General features: G+C 41.6%; 1 protein-coding gene and 1 pseudogene across 1 annotated transcript; one reads left to right on the top strand and one right to left on the bottom strand.

The window, feature by feature from the left end:
• Positions 1-8,401: 8,401 nt before the first annotated feature.
• LOC131812761 (putative olfactory receptor 2B8) lies at positions 8,402-9,325 on the bottom strand (annotated as a pseudogene).
• A 5,223-nt stretch (positions 9,326-14,548) lies between these two features.
• Positions 14,549-20,590, top strand: LOC131812172 (protein farnesyltransferase/geranylgeranyltransferase type-1 subunit alpha-like). Its single transcript, XM_059141250.1, is given in 4 exon segments — positions 14,549-14,717; positions 18,739-19,062; positions 19,281-20,058; positions 20,060-20,590. Coding segments are annotated over 4 exon segments (1,299 nt in total). The 3' UTR covers positions 20,088-20,590.
• Positions 20,591-25,730: the final 5,140 nt, after the last annotated feature.

Genomic DNA, 25,730 nt, shown 5'->3' on the forward strand with positions numbered 1-25,730 from the left:
CTGAAGGCAGTCGTTTAACCAACTGAGCCACCCAGGCACCCCCTCATGTGTTTTTAGAACTGCCAGGGAGCTCCTGAGCTGGGACGGCATGCCCCATTCTTAGGGATCACGGTCCTGTTTCCCGAGTTGACATCCGAGGATGAGGGCTGAGGGGAGATGCAGTGGGGTGCGTACACCATAGATGCCACGTATCACAGGCACCAAGTGATGCTGGCCACGGTCCTTCATCAAATGCACCCATCTTCCCACAACAAGGGATAAATGAGGACCATGAACATCCTTTTGTCAGTTTTGTCACCAAACGAGTGTATGGAAAAGAGTTCAATTCCCAGATCTTATTGCGCTGTGAAATAAGGATAAAGGATTATGGCGCTTTAGTGGGAGTGCTTTGAAACAGAAAACAAATGAACATAGGGAAATAGAAAAAAGAGAGGCAAACTGTCATTCAGACTCAACTGCAGAGAACAAACTGAAGGTTGCTGGAGGGAAGATGGGTGGAGGGCGGGTTAAATGGGTGATGGGGGTTAAGGAGAACACTTACTGCGACCAGCACGGGCTTTTATATGTAAGTGACGACTCCCGAAATCCTACTCCTGCAACTATAATACACTATATGTAAGTGACGACTCCCGAAATCCTACTCCTGCAACTACACTATATGTTAACTAAATGGAATTTTAATACAAACTTCGAACAAACAAACAAACAAAAAACTGGGACATAGCAAAAGCAGAGCTCAGTGGGAAACATATAGGTATAAACACCTACATTTAAAAAAAGTAAGATCTCGAATCAATACACTGTTCCATTTTAAGAAACTTGAAACAGAAGAGTAACTAAATTAAAAGCAAGCATAAGTAAGAAAATAATAATGTTTAAAATGTAAATGAATGAAATAGAGAATTAAAAATACAATACATAGGGGCACCTGGGTGGCTCAGGGGGCTGGGCCTCTGCCTTCAGCTCGGGTGGTGATCCCAGGGTCCTGGGATCCAGCCCCGCATTGGGCTCTCTGCTCAGCGGGAAGCCTGCTTCCCCCTCTTTCTCTGCCTGCCTCTCTGCCTACTTGTGATCTCTCTCTCTCTCTCTCTGTGTCAAATAAATAAATAAATACATAATCTTCAAAAAAATACAATACATAAAATCAGCAACAGCAACAGCTGGTTCTTTGAAATATAAGCAAATCTGACAGGCCATTATTTAAATTGTAAAAAAAGGAAGACTCAAATAAAAAATCAAGCATGAAGGGAGGTGTATCATGACTAAACTGCAGAAAGAGAACGCTAAGGGAAAACTATAGCCAACTGTATACCAACAAACTGGGTAATTCAAAAGAAATAGAGAAAATTCCAGAAAGAGACAAACTACCAAAGCAGACTGAAGAGAAAACAGAATATCTAAATGAATCTATCAAGAGAAAGACTAAGGCAGTAATAAAAAAACAAAAACAAAGACAAAACTTCTTACAAAGAAAAGCTCAGGACCAGACGACTTCACTGGTAAATTCTACCAAATATCTGACAAAGAAATAAAACTAACCCTTTACAAAGTGACCCAAACAAGAAGAAACATTTTCTAACCCATTTCCTAAGTCCGATATTACTTGGATATCAAGACCAGAAAGACTCCACAAGTAAACTACAAACTAATTTCCTTTATTATTATATAAGCAAAATTCCTCAAAAAATACTAGCAAAAAGAATACACAAACACACAAAAAGAATTATACGCCATGACCAACATGAGGTTTGTCCCTGGATTGCAAGGATAGTTCCACATAAGAAAAAGAAGACAGGGGGCACCTGGGTGGCTCAGTGGGTTAAGCCGCTGCCTTCGGCTCAGGTCATGATCTCAGGGTCCTGGGATCAAGTCCCGCATCAGGCTCTCTGCTCAGCAGGGAGCCTGCTTCCTCCTCTCTCTCTCTGCCTGCCTCTCTGTCTACTTGTGATTTCTCTCTGTCAAATAAATAAATAAAATCTTTAAAAAAAAGAAAGAAAAAGAATACAATGCATGACATTAGTTGACCACAAAATCGAGTTCAATTTTTTTCCATGGATTGTGCTTTTGCTGTTAACTAAAAACTCATCACTAAAAATAAAAATAAATAAATGAAAACTAATCACTAAATCTGAATGAGAGATTTTCTCCTGTTTCCTTCCACTTATGTATTTTGCATTTAAGTCTATGATCGATTTTGATTAGATTAATTTTGTAACCGGTATGAGGAATGCGTTGAAATTATTTTTTTTTGCATACAGATATCCAATTATTACACATGATTCTTTGAAAAGACCATCTTATCTCCATTGAATTGTTCTTCACTTTTATGGGAAATCAGTTGAATATATTTGAGTTGGCCTATTTCTGGGCTCACGGATCTAGCTCTTTATCAATCTTTTGCCAGTCTGGACTCCTGTACCTTTATAGTCATTTTTAAAATGGGCTTGGGCGCCTGGGTGGCTCAGTGGATTAAGCCGCTGCCTTCGGCTCGGGTCATGATCTCAGGGTGTTGGGATTGAGTCCCGCATCGGGCTCTCTGCTCAGCAGGGAGCCTGCTTCCCTCTCTCTCTCTCTCTGCCTGCCTCTCTGTCTACTTGTGATCTCTCTCTGTCGAATAAATAAATAAAATCTTTAAAAAAAAAAGGGCTAATATTGAGTCCTCTAATTTCTTTCTTAGAAGTGTTTTGGATATTCCAGTTCTTTTCTCTTTCCATATACATTTTAAAAAAATTTTTAAAATATTTTATTTATTTGACAGAGAGCACAAATAAGCAGAGAGGCAGGCGGGGGCGGGTGGGGGGGAAGCGGGCTCTCCGCTGAGCAGAAAGCCCAATATGGGGCTTGATCCCAGGACCCTGAGATCATGACCTGAGATGAAGACAGAGGCTTAACCCACTGAGCCACCCAGGGGCCCCTCCATATACATTTAAAATCAGCTTGTCCATGCCTACAAAAAACCTTGCTGTTGACTGGCTTCATGCTCAACATATAGATCAAATCAGAACACGTTAAGTTTTTCAATTCATGAGCACAGTATCACTCTCCATTTAATTAGATCTTTAATCAAAGATCAAAGATCTTTCAACAGCATTTTGTAGTTTTCTGCATAAAGATTATGCACATATTTTACTACACATATACCTAAGTATTTCCTTTATTAGTGCTATTAAGTGGTATTTTCTTAAATTTCAAATTCCAATTGGCTGTTGAATTTGGTATATAGAACAGTGATATTTGGAAATTGAATTTATATGCTGCAACTCTGCCAAATTTGTGTATTAGTGCTAAGAGTATTTTTGCACTTCTTTAGAATTCTCTAGAGAGACAATGATGTTATATACAATAAATATACTTTATTTCACACTGAACCACATTATCAAACTGTTGAAAGCCAAAACACAGAGCTAATCTTGAAAATAGCAAACGAAAAGTAACTCATCAAATGCAAGGGATCCTCAGTAAGATTATCAACAGGCTTCTTGGCAGAATTGCCAAAGCAAGGCACAAAGAAGGGAGTGTCTGGAGAAGGAACATTTGGGGCAGGTTTATATATTTGTTCTGTTTTGTTTTACACAGAGAGTTACACATCCTCATGAAGAAGAACATTCCAGAAAGCTATAGCCTTTTTCCTATGTTTTCAGTATGTGCACCTCAGTATGACTTTAACCATACAGGAGAAGGACAGTTTCTTTTGTTTTTCTTATCTTTATTTTGCAGTGGCTTTTTTTTTTTTTTTTAGTTATATTTTTCTTCTTGACGCAGATGTACAATACGTGTTTGGGGCAGAAATAGGTCTCATGCTCTGAGGTTTTGCTCAGTCATTCTCAGCTTGGTAAAATGTTAAAGGATAGCTTCCCTGGGAGCCCCAGATCAGGGCTCATGGAAGGTAAAAGACAAAAATTCCATTATCATTATAATGACTTCTAAAGTGAGGAACTTGAGACAAAATCACCTTTAATAATAGTACCAAGAAATCAAAATGAGGCCTGCAGAGACTTCCAAGTTCAATACAGGTAACAGAGGTGATGCAGACACCGGGCTCCTCCCTTTCTCCAAATATCTGAAGCATAGAGATAATTTAAAGTCCGAATTTTAGGGGTACCTGGGTGGCTCAGTTGTTAAACATCTGCCTTCAGCTCAGGTCATGATCCAGGGGTCCTGGGATCAAGCCCCCCATCAGGCTCCCTGCTCAGTGGGGAGCCTGCTTCTCCCTCTGTTCCCCCTGCTCATGCTCTCTCATTCTTTCTGTCAAATAAATAAATAATATCTTTAAGAAATAAATAAACAAATTCAGAACTTTAGAACTGTCAGACATCCCATTCCCTGGGACTATAGAATAAAATAAAGTAGCTCATTGTCACAACACTAATTTAAACATGAAGAGCCCCCTAGATAAGTATAAGTTTTTGCTCGGCAAATTTTGATTAATGTAAGTCATAGTCATAACATACAAATACTACGATGGTTGGGAAGTAAATAATCATCGACAAGAGAATATTTTCTCAATGTTTATAAGCATTGGCTCACTTTGTAGAAGACACCGAGCTGAGTATTTTTAAATACTATTTCAGACCTATCTCACAGCATACTCTGAACATACCAGAGCCTGAATCAATTTCAAAAAGATAGTTCTTGTAAGTAACTTTAATATCAGAAAAATACGAGAATGTCTCTATTCCTAGGGAGTGTTGAGTATCTTACCCAGCGGTCCTCCACTGAGATAATTATCTTAATGATCATGACAGAGGTAGAGGTTAAAAGTCCAGCTGAATTCATTCCAGTTGGCCACACAATAAGAAAATTCCAATACTTGACATGTTTCAGGATTGAGAAGACCAGAGATAAGAGGGAAATAGTACCATGTATGGAATAACAAGGGATTTGGAGTCAGTTTGGGGATCCCACTTAGGTTTCTGACACTTTAAAATCATATGACTCGTAATCGTCTCTGAGCCCCAGTCTAACCATCTAGAAAATGTGCCTTCGAATGCTTGGGTGGCTCGGTTCGTTAAGCAGCCACCTTCGGCTCAGGTCATGATCCTGGAGCCCCAGGATTGAATCCCACATCGGGCTCCTGCTCGGCAGAGCTGGCTTCTCCCTCTGACCTCTCCCCTCTTATGGTCTCTCTCTCTCTCAAATAAATAAATAAAATCTTTTTTTTTTAATGTGCCTAATAATAGATACATCATAGTTTAGAAGTTTAAGAGAGAGAATTCCACAAAGAGCCAGTGTGATGTTCTCAAGAGCAAATGCTCAGGAAGCCATGATTATTATTTGGGCCGATTTCTTTTCCAGAAGAAAGAACACGTATTGAATCCATATTTCTAACAGATGATTCCCTACATGATTTTCAAAGCTTAAGGAAGGTTATGAAGCTGCTATTGTGTCATATTTCATTCAGAAATCATGTTGTTGGACTGGTGAGGACAATACAATAGTACGATCATTACTACGGGTGTGGAGCTTCCATTTCCATATGGCCATGTTGTCCTCTTACCTCAGAGCCACCGGAAAGGGCAGCTGGTGGGGGGAGGACCACCAGGTGTGGGGCAGGCAGAACTCTGATGTGAGGCTTAACTTCTGTCTAGGTGATGATAGTGAGGACTCTTCACAGACTCTTCACCAATAGCGTGCCATTGTCTATGAGCCCTGACGTGGGAAAGGTTGAGAATTTTCCTCTCTGAACCTTGGGATATGTAGCAAAGTTAGGTTTAAATGTTTGTTTAGATATTACTTATTTATTTATTTGACAGCGAGAGTGAGAGACCACAGCAGGGGGAGAAATAGAAGGAGAGGGAGAAGAAGGCTGCCCGCCGAGCAGGCAGGAGGCCCCTGCAGGACTCCATCCCAGGATCCTGGGATCATGACGTGAGCAGAAGGCAGACAAGTAACCATCTGAGCCACCCAGGTGCTCCAAGGTTTAATTTTTAAACATTGAGAGACTTCCTAGTTTTCTTTTCATTATGACTATGGCTCAATTCCCCTGTTGTCTAAGAATATAATCTCTATGATATTTCAGACTTTTAAAATTTGTAGACTTGCTTCATGGCCCAACATACCATCTCTTTGGGTAAATATTCTATGACCATTTGAAAAGAGCATATTCTACACTTATTTTGTAATGTTCCAAATATGTCAATTAGGTCATATTTATTACCAGTGCTTTTTCTGCTTTGTCTATCATATATTGAGAAACGTATATTAAAACCTTCAAACATTGACCCTCTATTCAACATAGTATTGGAGGATCTACCCAGTTATAAGGCTAGAAAACACAAAAGTATAGGATTGGGGGAAGGGGAATGAGACTATTCACAGATAATAGGGTTGTGTATATAGAAAATCCAAAATAGTCTATAAATATACTATTAGAATTAAAAATGGAATTTAGAAATTTGAGATGGATCATAGCTTAAAATTCTACATTTTCTGGAAGAAAATGTCAGTCTTGGGGTAGGACACAAAATGCACTAACCATTTGAAAGGATTCAGTAGGACTTCATAAAATGTGACATTTCTGCTTATCTCATGACCATTAAGAAATGAAAAGGCAAGGGACGCCTGGGTGGCTCAGTTGGTTAAGCAGCTGCCTTCGGCTCAGGTCATGATCCCAGGGTCCTGGGATCGAGTCCCACATCGGGCTCCTTGCTCGGCAGGGAGCCTGCTTCTCCCTCTGCCTCTGCCTGCCTCTCTGTCTGCCTGTGCTCACTCGCTCTCTCTCCCTCTGTCTCTGACAAATAAATAAAATATTAAAAAAGAAAATGAAAAGGCAAGCCTCAGAACGGGATGTAAAGATTTGCAATACACATGCTGACAAAGACTTATCAATAAAGAGTTCCTATACATCAATCATAGAAAGGCAGTCTGTGTCAAAACTAATACTTGACAAAAGATTTACTGGTGGCCAGTAAGAACAGGAAAGGGTGTTCAACAGTATTATTTCCTGGAAAATCCAAATTAAAAGCACAATGAGATACCATCACACCCATACAAGAATGGCTAAAATTAGACTGACCATAGCAAGTGTCAAGGAGGATGTTGAGCAGAAGGAACAGTTCTATTAGCCAGGGTTCCCAGAGGCAGAGAACCCAAGAGACACTTGTGCAGAGTTAGAGGGTCAGTTCCTGCCGGAGAGCTCCTTTCGGCTGCCTCACAGCCCGTCCTAGGTATTTCTGACTCCCAGCCGTCCCCAATATCCCACCGGCCAAGCCCCTGCAACAGATCTCTTAATATCCGTCTTCTAGTGGCTTCATTTCTCTGACTGACCCTACCTATTGACTTCTTGGAAAGTAGATTTCCCCCAGAGTCTGAACATGTCAGGCACTGTTCAAGATGCTGAGGACATGTTGTAAAAGGTCTGATGACAAGAGACAGGAAACAATGACAGGAGAGAGAGACAGCATGTCCCATGGATATGAGGGTGGGGCATGTAAAAAGTGGGGTGGTGGGTGGTCAGGTAGGTTCCACAGGAAGGTCATCTGAGCCAGACTTGGAGAAGAGGGAGAAAGGTCTGATGATAGCTCGGCAGAGAGCACTCAGTGAAGAGGGAAGCAAATGTCCCTTCAGACCCCCGGGAAAGTGGTGTCTGCAGCATGGCCAGGGAGAACAGAGTGACTGATGACCTCTGTGTTGGAGCACGGGCCCAAAGGGGATTATCACAACTCTACGTTTTACAGCAAGCTTTGGAAAATCATCAGCCTGCTGGAACAGAGAAGAGAAATTATCTGACCTACACCCTTTAAAGAAGTTCCTTGAGGAAGGAGGGAGACCAGGGTGAGTCCATGGCACTTAGAGAGACCTTGGTGGCCGGCATCAGCATGGTAGCTTCCGAGGTTGTAGAAAGCAGCCCTTGGATTTCTGATGTATTTGATGACAAAAGCAAGAGAGATTTTCTATTGACCAGTGTGGGCTCTGAAGAAGAGAAGTGTGGCATATGTTCTTGGTGTTGTTCTAGGAAACCAGAAGGATGGAGTGGGAGGGAATGGGAAGCCTCTGTGAGAACCATCCTTGAGTGGTGGCTTGCAGCGTTGACCATGTGAAATTTGAGATGCTCACTAGACACATAATTGTAGGCATCTATTAATCAATTAGACTTCAGGGAACCAGTAAGTCCAGGTAATCATTCACTTGTCCAAAACCGCAGAATGTCCAGCATGATGAGTGAACCACTGGGAAACACTCTGGATGCTGGATTATGATGGGTCAATATGGGCTTATCAGCTGTAACAAAGGTACCATCTGGGGAAGCCGCATGAATCCATGAACTTCTATTTTGAGCACCTGCTTGCACTTAAAAAATGAGGTAAGTAAATTGGAAAATTGTGGGTGATGCGTGCAAGACACAAGCATCCTAATGGCTCTGGTATTCAAAGTCTTCCATCAAAAGGTCTTCCCCATCTAGTCATCTGGAGTCATGGCCCCTCCAAAGAATCTTCTTCCCAGATCCCATCACACCCTTTTCCTCAGCATATATATGAGGGGGTCGCCCATGGGGGTGATGACGGTGTAGGAGAGAGAAATGAACTTGCTCTGATCCTGGAAGTAGTTGTTGCTGGGTTGAAGGTAAGCATAGATGGTCATACCATAGAACAGGGAGACCACTGTGAGCTGGGAACCACATGCCCAAAACAGTTTCCTCTAGCCTGCAGCTGACCTTCTTCTTAAGACAATCTGACTGTAGGAGAATGTCATTAATGCCACAGGTATAAGGAGAATGATCACGGTGACAAAGCATTTCTCTGACTCATACACAGTGGTGTCAACACAGGCAATCTTGAGCAGCCAGGGTACCTCACAAAAGAAGTGATCTAGTTTATTTCTCCCACAAAGTAGTACAAGGAAGATGAGCACTGTCTGCCATGAGGAGTTGGCAAAACCAAGGAACCACGATGCAGAAGCCAGCAGGGCACAGAGACGGGGTACCTGATCACTGTGTAGTGCAGGCACCTGTGGATGGCTACATAGAGGTCAAATGCTTGATCCCTATGATAATGCATTCTGCGCCTCTCAACCCTGGAGAGAGGAATAGCTGAACTACACAGCCACCAAACAAGATAGATTTGTCTGGTGTCCGGAGATTAGCCAGGAGCCGCGGGACAGTGCTGATCGTGTAACACAGGTCCAGAAAGCTTAGATTGGAGAGGGAAAAGTACACAGGAGTCTAAAGACATGAGCCCAGCTGGGACCATGCAATGATGGTGTTTCCCAGCAGAGTGAACATAAAGGAGATCAGAAGAACCACAGAGAGGACTAGCTCCAGCTGACGTTGCTCAGAAAAACCTTTCAGGATAAACCCAGTGAAAGAGCTGCCAGTTTTCTGTTCCATCCTCTGTTAGCTCATACTTCCTGTCAAGACCAAGCATTTAGCTCCTTTCTCCTTTTCACCACCATCCTGGTGTGTGTGTGGTTGACTGTTCCTTGCCACACAGTCTCACAGGACTTTCAGAATCAAGCTTTTCCTGGCCAAGAAACAAAAACAGAACAGTCCCATTCCCCAGTGGGTTCAGATGAAAACTGATAATAAAATCAGGTACAACTCTAAGAGGAGGCACTGGAGAACCAGGCTATGGTTACACCCTGTAAGGCATTGCACATCATGAGACACATACTTAACTGGCACACATAGTTAAGCTCCATGAAGATCACATGTCCCTAGCTTATCAAACTGTAAATATCCCTCCTACCTGGCCAACTGACATGTTTTGTCAGGGAAACGATTTTTCTATGTTACTGTGCCTCTATACCAGTAGACTCGTTCAGTAATAAATGTGAGACCTTTCAGCTGAATGGCCACTGTGTTCTGATTTATGAAGTACTGAATTCCGACTCATGTCAGAGCTCACATAGCACTGTCCCATAGAACTTTCCAAGTATTTAAAGTGGGCTGGGGGCGCCTGGGTGGCTCAGTCAGGTAGGTGTCTGCCTTCCACCCAGGTCATGATCTTGGGGTCCTGGGACTAGGTTTATCACTCAGCAGGTGTCTTCTTGTACCTGTCCCTCTGTCTCTCCCCTGGCTTATGTTCTCTCTTCATCTCTCTCAAATAGATAAGTAAATAAAATCTTAAAAAGAAAAATACCAAGCATTTAGCAATTTTTTTTCTAAAGATTTATTGATTTATTGTAGAGAGAGAGAGGGAGCACATACACAGGGGATGGGGCAGAAGTAGAGGGAGAGAATCTCAAGCAAGCTCCAACTCCCTGCTGAGCACAGAGCCCAACGTGGGGGTTGATCTCACCACCCAGAGATCACAACCTGAGCCAAGATAAAAAATTGAACGCTTTACAGACTGAGCCAAGCAGGAGTCCCAAGCATTTAGCAATTTTTAAAAGAAATCTTAAGAAGAAAAAAAAGTTAGCGGGGGTGGATTTATTATAAGACATGGTCATGGGACTTCTCAGTAAGTATTGAATAAATGATGTACTCATTGAAATTACATAGCTTATACTAATTCAGTTCCACATTATCATAAAAAGGAAATCGTGATTTAATATACAAAGGTCAAATAATGGACTGTGTGTTGGCATCAGTCATAGTTACAAAAGGCCTCTCAGTCTGAGCTTAATAGGACTTAAAGTACTGTAAAAACATACATACATTTTAAAAACATACATACATTTGCGTACAATGGAAAAAGAGACAGAGCATTCAGAAAAAATCGGAAAGAGATGCAGACAGAGGGAGGGACAGTGTTGTAAACACATATTGCATGATTCTACGCAACTGGATTTGCACATACCTCACCAACAATAGAACAGAATACAACGTAATCTCGAAGAAAATACATTCAGAGATAGGAATTTATAATCTAGAATGTACTTATGCAAAGATTCAATTACAGGTAAAATATCACCATTGTTTTTTATATAAACATTGTGTCAGAATTACTGCTCTAGGGACACCTGGGTGGCTCAGTTAGTTAAGCAGCTGCCTTCAGCTCAGGTCATGATCCCAGCCGCCTGGGATCGAGTCCCACATCGGGCTCCTTGCTCGGCAGGGAGCCTGCTTCTCCCTCTGCCTCTGCCTGCCATTCTGTCTGCCTGTGCTCGCTCTCTCTCCCTCTCTCTCTCTGACAAATAAATAAAATCTTAAAAAAAAAAAAAGAATTACTGCTCTAACTAATGTATTTTTGAAAGCTACATGTTTGGTTTTTGTGTTTTTGTATGGCAGTAAAACAATTAAATACTTGATCAGAGAGAACCTGAAAACACCACTATTGGTTACAGTGCTTAGCTTTGGCCCAAAAGATGCTTAAAATTGCTGTACCAATTTATCTCAAACTCTGAAAATTCATTGGCCCTGCATGCTTAGCTGGAATCAGAACTTTCAGATGCAGTGGCTAACACTTTCCTCTTCCTTCTGTTTCACTTGTTACCAAGGAGAGAGCATAAAATTCCTGATAGAGTCTGGGTTATTCACTATTAACATTGTAATCAGAACAAACACTTTAAAAAGTTACCCAATTGAGTAACCTATGTACAAAGTACAATGTTGACATCACTCCGTATGATACAATGATTAAAATGGATAAGAACTTGGAGATAAAGACAGATATATTCTCAAAGCAATGACAGGTCAAATCACTATAATAGAAACCTTAAAGTAATATAAGGAGAGGCATAAAGAGGATATTTTGATATTGTATAAATCTCAGACATCCATCAACATTAGGTTAATTATCGTGTTTCTGAAAGCTATCTTAAAGAGTTAGGGACACTAGACTCAACATATTGTCAGCTCTAAGGTAAGTGTGTTGACCATTTTCATCCAGCTCTTTGTACTGAAGCAGCATAGTTATATTAGTATATGTGCTGCTGAAGAGAGCACAGAAGCATAGTTATAAACCAACCAAAGAGACATCAGAGAATGAACTTTTCTGTTCCTTCATATTCAAATGTTTAGGCACACAGCACATTTTAATGTATTCTAAGAGTTTCAAAATGTGTACTGGGCTTGTGTGTAGACCTATTAATGTATAAAAGAAGTTGGTACAAAATTTGCACAAAACAAATGTTCATAAAATGTGAATAGGAGATGTAGTATTTCACACTATTTTATGCCTCATTTGATTTGCTATAAGGATATGTTCACTTGTATCCACAACAAAAATCTATGCTCAGAAAATTTCTTTTCTTTTTAATTTTTATTTTTTTAAGGATTTTTATTTATTTATTTATTTGACAGAGAGAGAGCACAAGTAGGCAGAGCAGCAGGCAGAGAAAGAAAGGGAAGCAGGCTCCCCACCAAGCAGAGAGCCCAATGCGGGGCTCGATCCCAGGACCCTGGGATCATGACCTGAGATGAAGACAGAGGCTAAACCCACTGAGCCACCCCAGGCGACCCTATGCTCAGAAAATTTCTTTCTTCATTCCATCAGAATGGCTACTATCACAAAACCCACAAAATAACAAAAAAAGTTAAGCACCAATCCCCAGAAGATAAAAAGTGTTGGGGAGGATGTGGGGACACTAGAATCCATGTACTTTTGGGGGAAATGTAAACTGGTTCAGCCACTGTGGACCATAGTAGGAGGGTTTATAGAAAACTAGAAACAGTATCACCACACAATTCAGCAATTCCACTTCTGGGTATATACCCATGATAATTAAAATCAGGGTATATAAGAGATATTTGTACACCTGTTTTGGAAATTTTTTACTTATATTCAATTCAGTTAACATGTACTGTGTTATTAGTTTCAGGGATAGAGTTTAGTGATTCATCAGTTGCATTTAACACCCAGTGCCCCTCTGCCCTCTCTCTCATAAATAGATAAAATCTTCCAAAAAAAAAAAAAAAAGAGAGAGAGAAAAGAAAAAGAAAGAGCTAATAAAACACTCACATTTTAGTGATTAGGAAACCCAGGCTCAGGAAGGTTAAATGACTTGTCTATAGGTCACATAACTAATTTGAGAAAAAGGTAGAACTACATATTCCAGGTTTCCTGACTCACAGTCCATTGCTTTGTATTTTATTTTATTTTTAAAAGACTTTTATTTATTTGTTTGAGAAACAGAGCAAGAAAGCACAAGCAGGGGGCACGGCAGAGGGAGAGACAGAAGCAGTCTCCCCACTGAGCAGGGAGCCCAACTCAGGGCTCTATCCCAGGACCCTGGGATCATGACCCAAGCCAAAGGCAGATGCGCAACCAACTGACCCACCCAGGTGGCTCTATTACTTTTTATAATATTCTCATAGGTACAGAATTTTAAAAATTGCTATTTAATGTTTTCATATAGAGTCAGCAAGAATTATACTCACTATTTTACATAATAATTTATTGATAATGGTTCAAACAGATTCATTAACTCTATTAAGAAAAAAGTTTTAAGTACATTGAAGTAAAAAAACAAAAACAAAACAAAACAAAAAAAACTATTGAAAAGATGTGAGCCATCCAGGGAGAATGAAAAGGACATTAACTGGATCGGTATTTATAAGCAGGACACCCTTCTGTCATATCACCCCAATCTTTGAGCCTGATTGATTTCACAAGAAACATCAGCCCTCTGATGCAGAGGTTGACAAACTTCCTATAAAGGGGGAAATGTTAAATATTTTTGGCTTTGCGGGCCATAAATTCTCTGTTACAACTACTCAGTTTTGGTACTCATGAAAGCAGTGAGAAACAATACATAAACAGACAATGCTGTATGGAATAAAATTTAGCATTTTATTTTTGACCTCCTTCACTTTGGTGAGTGCTTCCTTTATGAGGCACATTTAAAAATCTGTCAGCAAGTGATTTCAGGCAAGTGTCTTTGTATCTGTGTGTGTGTGTGTGACACTGAACTGTGGTTTGTTTTTATTTGCTCCTACGAGCAGGTGTGAGTCAGGGGATATACCCTGTTGTTGCACATTTAGATGGTCTCAGATACTTTAATATTTAATCCCATTAAGAAATTTTCTGAGGGCGCCTGGGTGGCTCAGTGGGTTAAGCCGCTGCCTTCGGCTCAGGTCATGATCTCAGGATCCTGGGATCGAGTCCCGCATCGGGCTCTCTGCTCAGCAGGGAGCCTGCTTCCTTCTCTCTTTTTCTGCCTGCCTCTCAGTGTACTTGTAATTTCTCTCTGTCAAATAAATAAATAAAATCTTTAAAAAAAAAAAAAAAAGAATTTGCCTTTGTAAAAATAGTGTTGCTACATTGGTCATCCTGGAGCACAAATGAACCTTGACCTAAGCCTCACTTCATACAAAAGTAACTAAGAATTTATCATACATGTCAATGTAAGAAGTAAAATTACAACTTTTTTTTTTTTTTTTAAGGAAAACACAGAGTTTGGGCAAGAAGTCCTTAAATATGGTGTGGAGAGCCTGATCCATTCAATATGTGATCCAATCATAAAATTAAAAACCTTTGCTCGGCAAAATACACTGTTAAGAGAATAAAAAGACAAGACAGAGACCAGGGGAAATATTTGCAAATCTCTCATCTGACAGAAACTAGTATGCAGAGTACGTAAAAACCTATCAAAACTCAACACTGGGTAACAAAGACTTCAAGTGAAAAACTATGCAAAAGACTTGAGCAGACATGTCTTCAAAGACGATATGCAGGTGGCAAATGAGCACATGAACAGATTATCGACATCACTAACCATAAGGGAAGCGCAATTACAAGCCATACTAAGATCGCACAACCCTCAAAGGACCAAAGTAGAAAACACTGACAGTACCAAGCGCGGTCAAGAATTCAGAGCAAGTGGACTTTGCAAGCATTGTCAGCGTGGTTGCAAAATGGTGCATCACTCTGGAAACTGCTTCACTACTTTTTAAATAAAGTTAAATGTACACATACGATATGCTCCAGAATCCCACTCCTAGGTATTTACCCTGGAGCAATGAAAACTTAATGTTTACCCAAAAAAACTTGCACAGGAATGTTTCATAGCAGCTTCATTTATAGTATTCAAAAATAGGAAACAACTGAAAGACCTTCGCCGGGGGAATGGATAAACGAGTTGGGGCGTATGTGTTACAGGGTTGCAGGGTTCTTGGCTCACCGAGTCCAGGAATGAACCTCACAGACACAAAAGGAAGAGGTGAAGTGGAAGTTTTTAAGTGACGGTGAGACCAGACAGGAAAGGAAAAGCTCTCTAGAGTGAGAGGGATCCCGAATGGTTGGCCACTGAGGGCTGTCACTGGAGGTCTTCATTGAGAACTGACCAGGAAGTCAAGTGGCCTCAAGACTCTGGTGCCATCTTGGTCTGAGCAAGTATTGTTGATAACACCCTTCATGACTTACTTCTTTGAGGTCTGGTCATTTTCTGTGATTACAATGTAGCCACCAAAGAAAAACACTTCCCTTATATCTTATCTTAGCACTTTTGCCACCAGGGATAGTTTCAGAGCCTAGTCAGGCTAACCCTAACACCCACACCCACCCCAACCCCCACCCGAGGTCTATAGCCATCCAACCATTGGAATATGACTCAGCAATAAAAGGAACCAACAACTTGACTGGATCTCAAAGACATGATGTTGATTGGAACCAGTCTCAAAGGTTACATGTTACCTGATTTCATTTACATTACAATCTCAAAAAGATAAGACTATAGTGATTGAGAACTGATCCTTGGTTGCCAGAACTTAGGGGAGAGAGTTTGTAGGAAGGGTGTGACTACAAAGGAGCAGTACCAGGGAATTTCTTAGAGTGATGGAGGGGTTCTGCATCCTGATTGTGGTGGTGACTACACAAATTTGTATTTGTAAAAACTTATGGAACTGTACATCTCAAAAAAGTTCAGTTTTACTGTAAGTTAACTTTAAAAAGTTAAATGAAATTATAGGACACCAAATAATAATAATAAATCTATTACATGTTAAATAACACAGCTTGTGGAAAACAGTTACATTGAAACAAGGAGAAACTTAGCATGTCTGACTCCATTTGTTTCTATTTCCCTTGCTGCTGTGACCTATAGCTTGGAAACTTCTGCTTAGCCCTGCACATGAGCATGGTGTCATCAAAGGAATTTTGCTTACAGCCAAGAATTACAAATCTGGTTTCTTACCCAAAACCTACCTCATCCAAGGAAGTAAGAAATCACATACAGAAATGACTATGTTGTGTTTAAGATTTACAGGAATGACATGACCAGAATCCTGTAACAAAAATCAACTGACCAAGACAATGAAGCTACAAACCTTCCCTCGGATGTCAGTAGACGTCAGTCACCCTTCCACTCCCACCCCCTCCCATTTCTCTGCTCAAACCTCACGCTCAGGTAGATGGTTTTTTGAGGCATTAGTCTGCCATCTCCTTGGTTTGTTAGTTTTCCAAATACAGTCTCTTTCCCTGCCCCAACATCTTGCCTCTTGACTGATAGGTGTGTTGTGTGGCAAGTAAAAAAGGCTTGGACTTGGTCAGAATATTCCCAAAAGAAAAAAAAAAATGTAGCAAGAAAGTTGGTATTGTCTTACAATTTTGCAAATCTCTTTAATGTTGCCTTGACAGATGACATTGGAGTCTCACATCTGTTTCTGCATCCAATCCCTTTTGGTTTTGCACATTGTGTAGGCTCAGAAAAATTCAATTATACACTCATGAGAGTAAATTAGACAAATATTCTTAGTGTTATTCTGAGAATAGTCTGACCTTGTGTCTCCCCAGAAAACTGCTGGGAACCCTTTGCGTTCCCTAGACCATACTTTGAAAACCACTGGCCTATGTTATAACTTTGCACCAGAGGAATTGCCTTTCTTCGTATGATTAATTTTTAGAAAAATATTTCTTATTCTTTACAATGTCATTTAACATATTTATTGTGTGATTATGATACACAGTCATAATCTTTAAAGTCAAGCTTTGATGTTTATTGCAGTTAGAGGATTACTTTGATCTATGATTTCCCACCAATGGATTGCCCAGGAACATGCCGAAGATGTTATTTTCATTTTATGGATTAAGAATGTTAATTATTTGTCGGGGCGCCTGGGTGGCTCAGTGGGTTAAAGCCTCTGCCTTCGGCTCAGGTCATGATCCCAGGGTCCTAGGATCGAGCCTTGCATTGGACTCTCCGCTCAGCGGGGATCCTGCTTCCTCCCTTCTCTCTGCCTGCCTTTCTGCCTACTTGTGATCTCTGTCTGTCAAATAAATAAATAAAATCTTAAAAAAAAAAAGAATGTTAATTATTTGCCATCAAAATTGAACGCTGCCATTTCTTTGAGTAAGTAATAGAATTCCTTTTAAGAAGTAACTCACCTTGGGGCGCCTGGGTGGCTTGGTGGGTTAAGCCTCTGCCTTCGGCTCAGGTCATGATCCCAGGGGCCTGGGATGGAGTCCTGAGTTGGGCTCTCTGCTCAGCAGGGAGCCTGCTTCTCCTCATCTCTCCCTCTGTCTGTCTCTCTGCCTATTTGTGATCTCTCTCTCTCTGTCAAATAAATAAATAAAAAATCTTTAAAAAAAAAAAAAAGAAGTAACTCACCTTGATTGAGAAGATGTTTCCATAACTGTAAGTCATAACTGCAATGTTATGTGGCAGAACTGTTCTGTTTAGAACCCATTTATGGTCTGTAACTAGAAAGCTTTGCCTCCTCAGAAGCCATGAAATCAATAAGCAGCTTATTTGAGAATAGCTTTAAGTAATTTGCATATATATAAATTGAGACTGATTGCAGCATCAGAAAGAGCAGTTTTCCCACCTCTGTGAATGTTGGGCAATGCAAAATGAGGGCAGATGCCGACGTCCTAGGGTTCTGACTCAGCAGGTTTGCTTGGGTCTCCGCTCTGAAAGCTAACTACTACCTCAGGTAACAACGACTGTAACAGGATGATTTGACAGAGTCTAAACTATATTCAGAGTTGTGTTTCCCCAGTAACCATGCTTATTATCCAGGATTAGAAGCTTACCATCAACGAACACTTATGGATGGTTCAACTCCATTTCCAGCCATTCTCACAAGAAGTCAAGGCAACCAGGCCGTCAGTGGAAAAGGAGAGAAAGAAAGACTAGGCTAGCAAGACTCTCCTTTGTCCTGGAATATTGTGAATGAAGGGAAAGTTTTTCTTCTCTATCCAAGCCTTGTTGAAACCCTTGAAAGTTTTGGTTTTGGTCCTCCCAGGGAGGACTCCATGGTCCAAGATCTCCTTTAGAGGGAATACTGGGTCTAATATGCAGAATATGTCAAGAACTCTCACAGAATAGAATGGCTGTTGCCAGGGGCAGCCAGATTGTTGGGGTGCTATAGGAAGTGGGGAGAGTTGGTCAAAAGGAAAAGGTACAAACTGCAAGTTATGAGATGACTAAGTTCTGGAGATGTCCTATGGAGACAGTGACCACAGTTAGCAATACTGTATTCCTGGAGCCGGGGGTCTTGGTGAGTCAGTGATCTTGGCATGATGACCCCGCCTGGTCACCCCTTAGGTGTTCTCTATTGTGCTGGAAAACTTTAAAGAAATCATTAACTCTTTGACCTTTACAAGGAGGACACACATTATCTGTACTAGAAGGCATGTGTAAGGTGGTGGTGCAGGTCCTAGGAAAGAAAGAAGCAGGAAAGGGAGCAAAAAAGCAGTCCTTCGTGGGGTCCCTTTAGTTTCCCTGTCTCAGAATCACCCTGTTGTACACCTGATGTGAAGTATATATCAACTCTACCTTAATAAAGTCAGAAAAAAATCATCTTTCAAGAATTAAAATAAAAGAACCCTACAACTCAACAATAAAAAGACAAAGAACCCAATTAAGATGTGAACATACGGGGCACCTGGGTGGCTCAGTGGGTTGAGCCGCTGCCTTCAGCTCGGGTTGGGGAGGCTGCACAGGGCAGCGAGTCGGGTCAGCCCGAGCCGCCACCGCCCCAGCCGTCCCCTCTGCCGCCCCAGCAGCAGCAGGAAGAAGCTATGGCGGCTGAGCCCGGAGAAGCAGTGGCGTCCCCTATGGACGACGGGTTCCTGAGCCTGGACTCGCCCACCTATGTCCTGTACAGGGACAGAGCAGAATGGGCTGATATAGATCCAGTACCGCAGAATGATGGCCCCAATCCAGGGGTCCAGATCATTTACAGTGAAAAATTTAGAGATGTTTATGATTATTTCCGGGCTGTTCTGCAGCGTGATGAAAGAAGTGAACGAGGGGCGCCTGGGTGGCTCAGTGGGTTAAGCCGCTGCCTTCGGCTCAGGTCATGATCTCAGGGTCCTGGGATCGAGTCCTGCATCGGGCTCTCTGCTCAGCAGGGTGCCTGCTTCCCTCTCTCTCTCTCTGACTGCCTCTCCATCTACTTGTGATCTCTCTCTGTCAAATAAATAAATAAAATCTTAAAAAAAAAAAAAAAAGAAAGAAAGAAAGAAGTGAACGAGCTTTTAAACTCACCAGAGATGCTATTGAGTTAAATGCAGCCAATTATACAGTTTGGCATTTTCGGAGAGTTCTCTTAAAGTCACTTCAAAAGGATCTACATGAGGAAATGAACTACATCACTGCAATAATTGAGGAACAGCCCAAAAACTATCAAGTTTGGCACCATAGGCGAGTTTTAGTGGAATGGCTAAAAGATCCATCTCAGGAGCTTGAGTTTATTGCTGATATTCTTAATCAGGATGCAAAGAATTATCATGCCTGGCAACATCGACAGTGGGTTATTCAGGAATTTAAACTTTGGGATAATGAGCTGCAGTATGTAGACCAACTTCTTAAAGAGGATGTGAGAAATAATTCTGTCTGGAACCAAAGATACTTCATAATTTCTAACACCACTAGCTATAATGATCGTGCTATATTGGAGAGAGAAGTCCAGTACACTCTGGAAATGATCAAACTAGTACCACATAATGAAAGTGCATGGAACTATTTGAAAGGGATTTTACAGGATCGTGGTCTTTCCAAATATCCGAATCTGTTAAATCAGTTACTTGATTTACAACCAAGTCACAGTTCCCCTTACCTAATTGCCTTTCTCGTGGATATCTATGAAGACATGCTAGAAAACCAATGTGACAACAAGGAGGACATTCTTAATAAAGCGTTAGAGTTGTGTGAAATTCTAGCTAAAGAAAAGGACACTATAAGAAAGGAATATTGGAGATATATTGGAAGATCCCTTCAAAGTAAACACAGCACAGAGTGACCCACCAACAAATGTACAGCAATAACACCATCTGGAAGAACTCAGTGGAATGCTTTTATTTTTTTAAGAGACTCTAATGCAGGAGTTTAAAACTAAAGCAGTCATTCCCTTTGCCTGTGGTGTAAAACGTGCAATTGCACAGGTAATTGCTTTTTAACAAGAACTAAGTGTGATGCTCCTTGGGTGCTGCTGCTATTCAGACTAGTAATTTGATTCTAAAGCAAAGTAATTTGGGGGGAGGGAGAAGAAACAAAGTCTCATGAAGGAACTTTTGTAGACTTACCAACATTTACTCTAATCCCTAAGCATCAGCTCCTCCCTAAAGGAACTATGCATCAGGATTTGCAGCATTAATGAACGCAGGTAACTTGTATGTAATGGATATAAGATAACTTAAATTTGGGTTCAGGAAGCAGAGAATGCAATGTTACATTAGAGCTGCTATGTCACACTCACAGTATCTTGCTATCACTGTAACCAACTAATACCAAAAGAATGATTTTGTAATAAAATTATAGATGTATCCTAAAAAAAAAAAAAAAAGATAAAAGAGCCAGTTACCATACTAGCAAAATCAGTTTATTCAGTAATAGCAGAGGAATTGTAATTTGGGACAAGCAAACTATGTAAACCATGGACAAGTCTGGAGAACAAAGAGAAGGTCAACTTTTTTTTTTTTTTTTAAGACTTATTTATTTGAAAGAGGGAGAGAGGGAGAGAGAGGGGAAGAGAGAAGCTTAAGCACACTCCACACTGAGTGGGGAGTCCAGCACAGGGTTCCACACTGAGTGGGGGGTCCAGCACAGGGTTCCATCTCATGACCCTGGGATCACGACCTGAGCTGAAACCAAGAGTCAGACACTTAAGTCAATCTACCACCCAGGTGTCCCAGGAAGGTCAACATTTATGAGGTTTTATGAGGAAACTTGTGTTTTGAACACAAGTTTATTTGAGAAAGAAAAAAAAAAAAAGACTCTGAGGTTGTGGTAGTTTCTCCTCAGCAAGCAGTGGTTAGTGTGCTGTTGTTGGGGGAAAGAAAGCTCCTTTTTTTTTTTTTTTTTAAAATGAAATTCCTACCTGTGTCCTCCCTTGTTGAGATACGAATTCTCACCCTTCTTGCTGCTGGATATGCAGGCAGCGGTGAGCGGCGCACACTGGACAGTCCCCACCCAGGGCTCCCTGACTCCTTCTTTTTTTTTTCTTTTTAAGATTTTATTTATTTATTCGACAGAGAGAGATCACAAGTAGGCAGAGAGGAAGGCAGAGAGAGAGGAGGAAGCAAGCTCCCTGCTGAGCAGAGAGCCCGATGCGGGGCTCGATCCCAGGACCCTGAGATCATGACCTGAGCCAAAGGCAGCGGCTTAACCCACTGAGCCACCCAGGCGCCCTCCCTGACTCCTTCTTAACTGAGGTTTTCCTTATCTGTTTTCATACAACTATAACAAAAATAAGGAAAACAGAAAATAAGTATAGGAGGGAATGGGGAGAAATTGGAACCCTCTCACACTGCTGGTAGAAATGTAAAATGGTGTAGCCAGTATGGAAAACAGTCTGGAGGTTTCTCAAAAAGTTAAACGTAGAATTATGAACAAGCAATTGTATTCCTAGGTATATACCTGAAAGAACTGAAAAAACGTGGTACACAAATGTTCATCGTGTCGCTATCAGTGACATTGGGAAGGTAGAGCCCAAACCTCCATCACATGATGCACAAATAAATAAAAGACTGCATATAAATACAAAAGAATAGGGGTGTCTGGGTGGCTCAGTGGGTTAAAGCCTCTGCCTTCGGCTCGGGTCATGGTCTCAGGGTCCTGGGACCGAGCCCCGCATTGGGCTCTCTGCTCAGCAGGGAGCCTGCTTCCTCCTCCCTCTCTCTCTGCCTGCCTCTCTGCCTCCTTGTGATCTCTGTCTGTCAAATAAATAAATAAAATCTTTAAAAAAAATAAATAACTACAATAGAATGTTATTTAGTTTTTAAAAAGAAAGAACATTCTGCAATATGCTATAGCATGAATGAAACTTGAAACCATGGTGCTAAGTGAAATAAGCCATTCACACACATACACGTACACACACTACTACATAATTCCAATCTATGAGATTCCTTGAGTAGTCAGATTCATAGAGACAGACCTAGAATGCTGGTTGTCACAGGCTGGGGGACAGAGAAGTGAGCCATTACTGCTGGGGTGATTGCTTGATGGGGGCCCAGTCTCCTTTGGTGTAATACAAATGATGGGGAGCTGGGCAGAGGGGAGGGTAGCACAACCTTGTGAATGTACCATATGCCTCTGATCCCTATCCTTTATCTTTTTAAAGATTTATTTCTTCATTTTATAGAGATAGAGACAGAGAAAGAGAGAGCGAGCGACAGTGAGAGTGCAAGCAGGGGGAGGGGCAGAAGGAGAGCAAGAGAGAATCCCAAGCAGACTCTCCACCAAGTATGGAGCCAGACATAGGACTCGATCCCACAGACCTGAGATCATGACCTGAGCCAAAATCAAGAGTCAGACGCTCCATCAACTGAGCCACCCAGGCACCCATGGACTGTATACTTTAAAATGGCTAATTTCCTGTTCCTTAAATTTCACCTCAACTTTAAAAAAAAAAAAAGTCAAGAGAGGCTCCTTCATGGTGAGGAAAGGCCTGGAGACCAGTGTGTAGATCATGAAAAAGAAAAAAGAAAGAAAAAAAGAAAAGAAAAGAAAAAAGAGATCTTTGGCACAATGTAGGTATGCAGGCTCGGAGCTGAGAAGAGGTCCCTCAGCCAGCCGGCCCCCCTTACTGAGCAGACATTGACCATGGCCATCCTTATCTGAGACTCAGGTTTTATTTGTTCTGATTGTAAGTATCTAGTGTTATCCCCAAGTCTGTATTCATGCTTTCTTCATTATTGCATCCAGTATCTTTTCTTGAGAACCAAGATGCTTGGAAAACCAAGAAAAGGAACTGGGTATTGCAAACAGCTTTGGCCTGGAGAAGAGGGGATAAGCGGAAAACAGAGCAAGAGTTGAGAGCAGGGATGCAGACAACCTTCCAGAAAAACTTGTGGGACAAGCACACATTCAGAGGCCTGAGAAAAGGCTGGATTTTCAGCATTCACTCAGGGGGCCTAGATGAACTCTTAGTATGTGGATATCTAGAGAACCTGGGGACATCTGGTTTATACTGAGAAGCACAAACATATGGCAGAAATCGGCCTGTGGAGTGGAATTCTGGAAAGGCTCATGGCCCAGAACATAGTGCATGCCTCCAGGCACAGCACCTGCCGGTCCCAAGAAGACTGATGGTTCTCTAGATAACCACTCTCCCATAACATTCAAGGAGATGAATTCACACAAAGGTCAGATCAGATTCTCAAAATCTGGCTCACAATCTTTGCCTTTGAAATCCCAAAAGTTGCAGGAGAGTTCGTATGAAAAGTGCCACAATAGGAGTTTCCTGGGAAGGCTGGGGCTCGGTAGAAACTCATTAGTTCTGGCTGGTGGCAGTCTGCCCTAGCCCCAAGCACGTGGACTCTCTGGGGTATCCAGGATTGTTGGCAATGACACCACAGCCCAGCTGGGGAGACCCATGGGACACAGGCTCCACATGGATAGGATGTTGGCTAATGCTGAGAACACCATCTGGCACAGAGGAGGTGATAAAAATACTGATATGGATCTAAACGAGTGAGAGAGGAGAGGGCTTGATCCCAGCTGCGAAGGAAGAGACCTTATTGAATCTCCACATGCAGGTCACTAGGGAGCATGGAAAAGAATGCTGCTGGGTCAGAGCCCGGCCCTACCTAAACCCAGAGTAGGGGAGAACAGCTGTGATTCCTTACAATCCATTCAAGTTGTTGTTGTTGTTTGGATTTTGTTTGGTAGACTCCACACCCAGCACGGAGCCCAATGCAGAGCTTGAACTCGTGACCTTGAGATCAAGACCTGAGCAGAGATCAAGAGTCAGAAGCTTACTCCACTGAGCCATCCAAGTTCCCTTGTTTTGTTTTGGTTTCAATCCTTCTATTTTTTAAGATTCAGATTCAGATTTCAGATTTTCAGTCCTTCTATTTTCAGATTTCAGATTCTATTTCAGATTCAGATTTCAGATTCAGATAAAAAATTTTAAAAGGACTCAGAAAAATATGGCTGAAGGAGTCTTTTTGTGTCTCCTTCTGGTGGTTGTATACTCCACAACAGTTTCACTTTCTTTTTTTTTTTTTTAAAGATTTTATTTATTTATTTGACAGAGAGAAATCACAAGTAGATAGAGAGGCAGGCAGAGAGAGAGAGAGAGAGAAGCAGGCTCCCCGCTGAGCAGAGAGCCCGATGCGGGACTCGATCCCAGGACCCTGAGATCATGACCTGAGCCGAAGGCAGCGGCTTAACCCACTGAGCCACCCAGGCGCCCAACAGTTTCACTTTCAATATTGGATAAGTACCAGCTGTGGGATAGGACTTCTCAGTGCCTTACTGGCCGAACCCCATGAAGGCTGAAATACTGAAATAGAATGCACTTCAGAGGTCCAAATGCAAGGAGCTCACATTATTGGCCCAAATTTGCACATTCATGGGACCATCAAGGAGCTTGCTAAATTCCTTTACAAAGTAGTGAAAGAAGCCTAAAATTAAGGACCAAAAAAAAAAAAAAAAGGTCAGGGCCATGCTGGCTGCCCCAGGTTCCTTCTCTAGAGAATAACACCACCACCAGGGCATTGTACAACTTGGGAGTTGCTGCTTCCTTGTTGAGACCAGTGAGCTCTGACCTCCATCCTGTCTTTCTGTCCTGCTCCCCTTTGTCACATCAGAGGATCCCAACATCCTCATATAGTGAAGATCCACATACTCTGGCTTGATCTGACTTGGCCTCACAGCCCAATCATCAGACTTTTTCCCTGAAACACTTTAGAATTCAGCAGCTCACCATCCCCACTGTTATTTCTCACCCGGACCCTGGTAATAGCCTCTCCTAACAAGTCTCCTTCTGTCCACTCTGACCCTATATCTTATTTGTCACACAAGCATTGAAGAGATCATTGCACAATGCAAATTATTGTGTCATTCTTGAAACCTCTGATGGACTCCACCACAGTTGGCAAAAAATTGACATTGCCTCATGGAGGCCACACCTTTTGGCTTTATCTTCCTCTTTGTTACTCTCAGTTCCCTCTCAGTCACCCCAAACTCATTGCCTTTCTGGGCCTTACACAGGCTGTTCCTTGTGTTTCCAACCCTCATGTTTTAGATCTCTCCAGAGCTGCTCCCTCATCATCATTCAGATCTTAAATGAAGTATCTGCTTTTCGGAAAGGCCATCTCTAACATCAGATAAAAGCACCTTAAAAATTATTATCTTTTCCGAAATAATTAACAGTGCCTTACACAATCTTATATTTTTGTTGAAATGTTTATTTCCTATCTTTTCAGAAGAATATAAGCTCCTGTGGGCAGGACTCTGACTTGTGATTAGAACAATGCTCGGCTGACAATAGGGAATCAAAACGTCAAACAAGAGAAACAAGCATAACACACCAAATTGCTCACACTGGTTTCCCAGAGCATGGAGAAGGCAAGAGAGATGAGAAAAAAATAAGACAGTGAATTCTTAAAAAAGATTTTATTTATTTGTTTGACAGAGATCACAAGTAGGCAGAGAGACAGGCAGAAAGAGACGGAGAAGCA

This window comes from Mustela lutreola, chromosome 12 (assembly GCF_030435805.1).
Source record: "Mustela lutreola isolate mMusLut2 chromosome 12, mMusLut2.pri, whole genome shotgun sequence".
NCBI classification, from domain to species: domain Eukaryota; kingdom Metazoa; phylum Chordata; class Mammalia; order Carnivora; family Mustelidae; genus Mustela; species Mustela lutreola.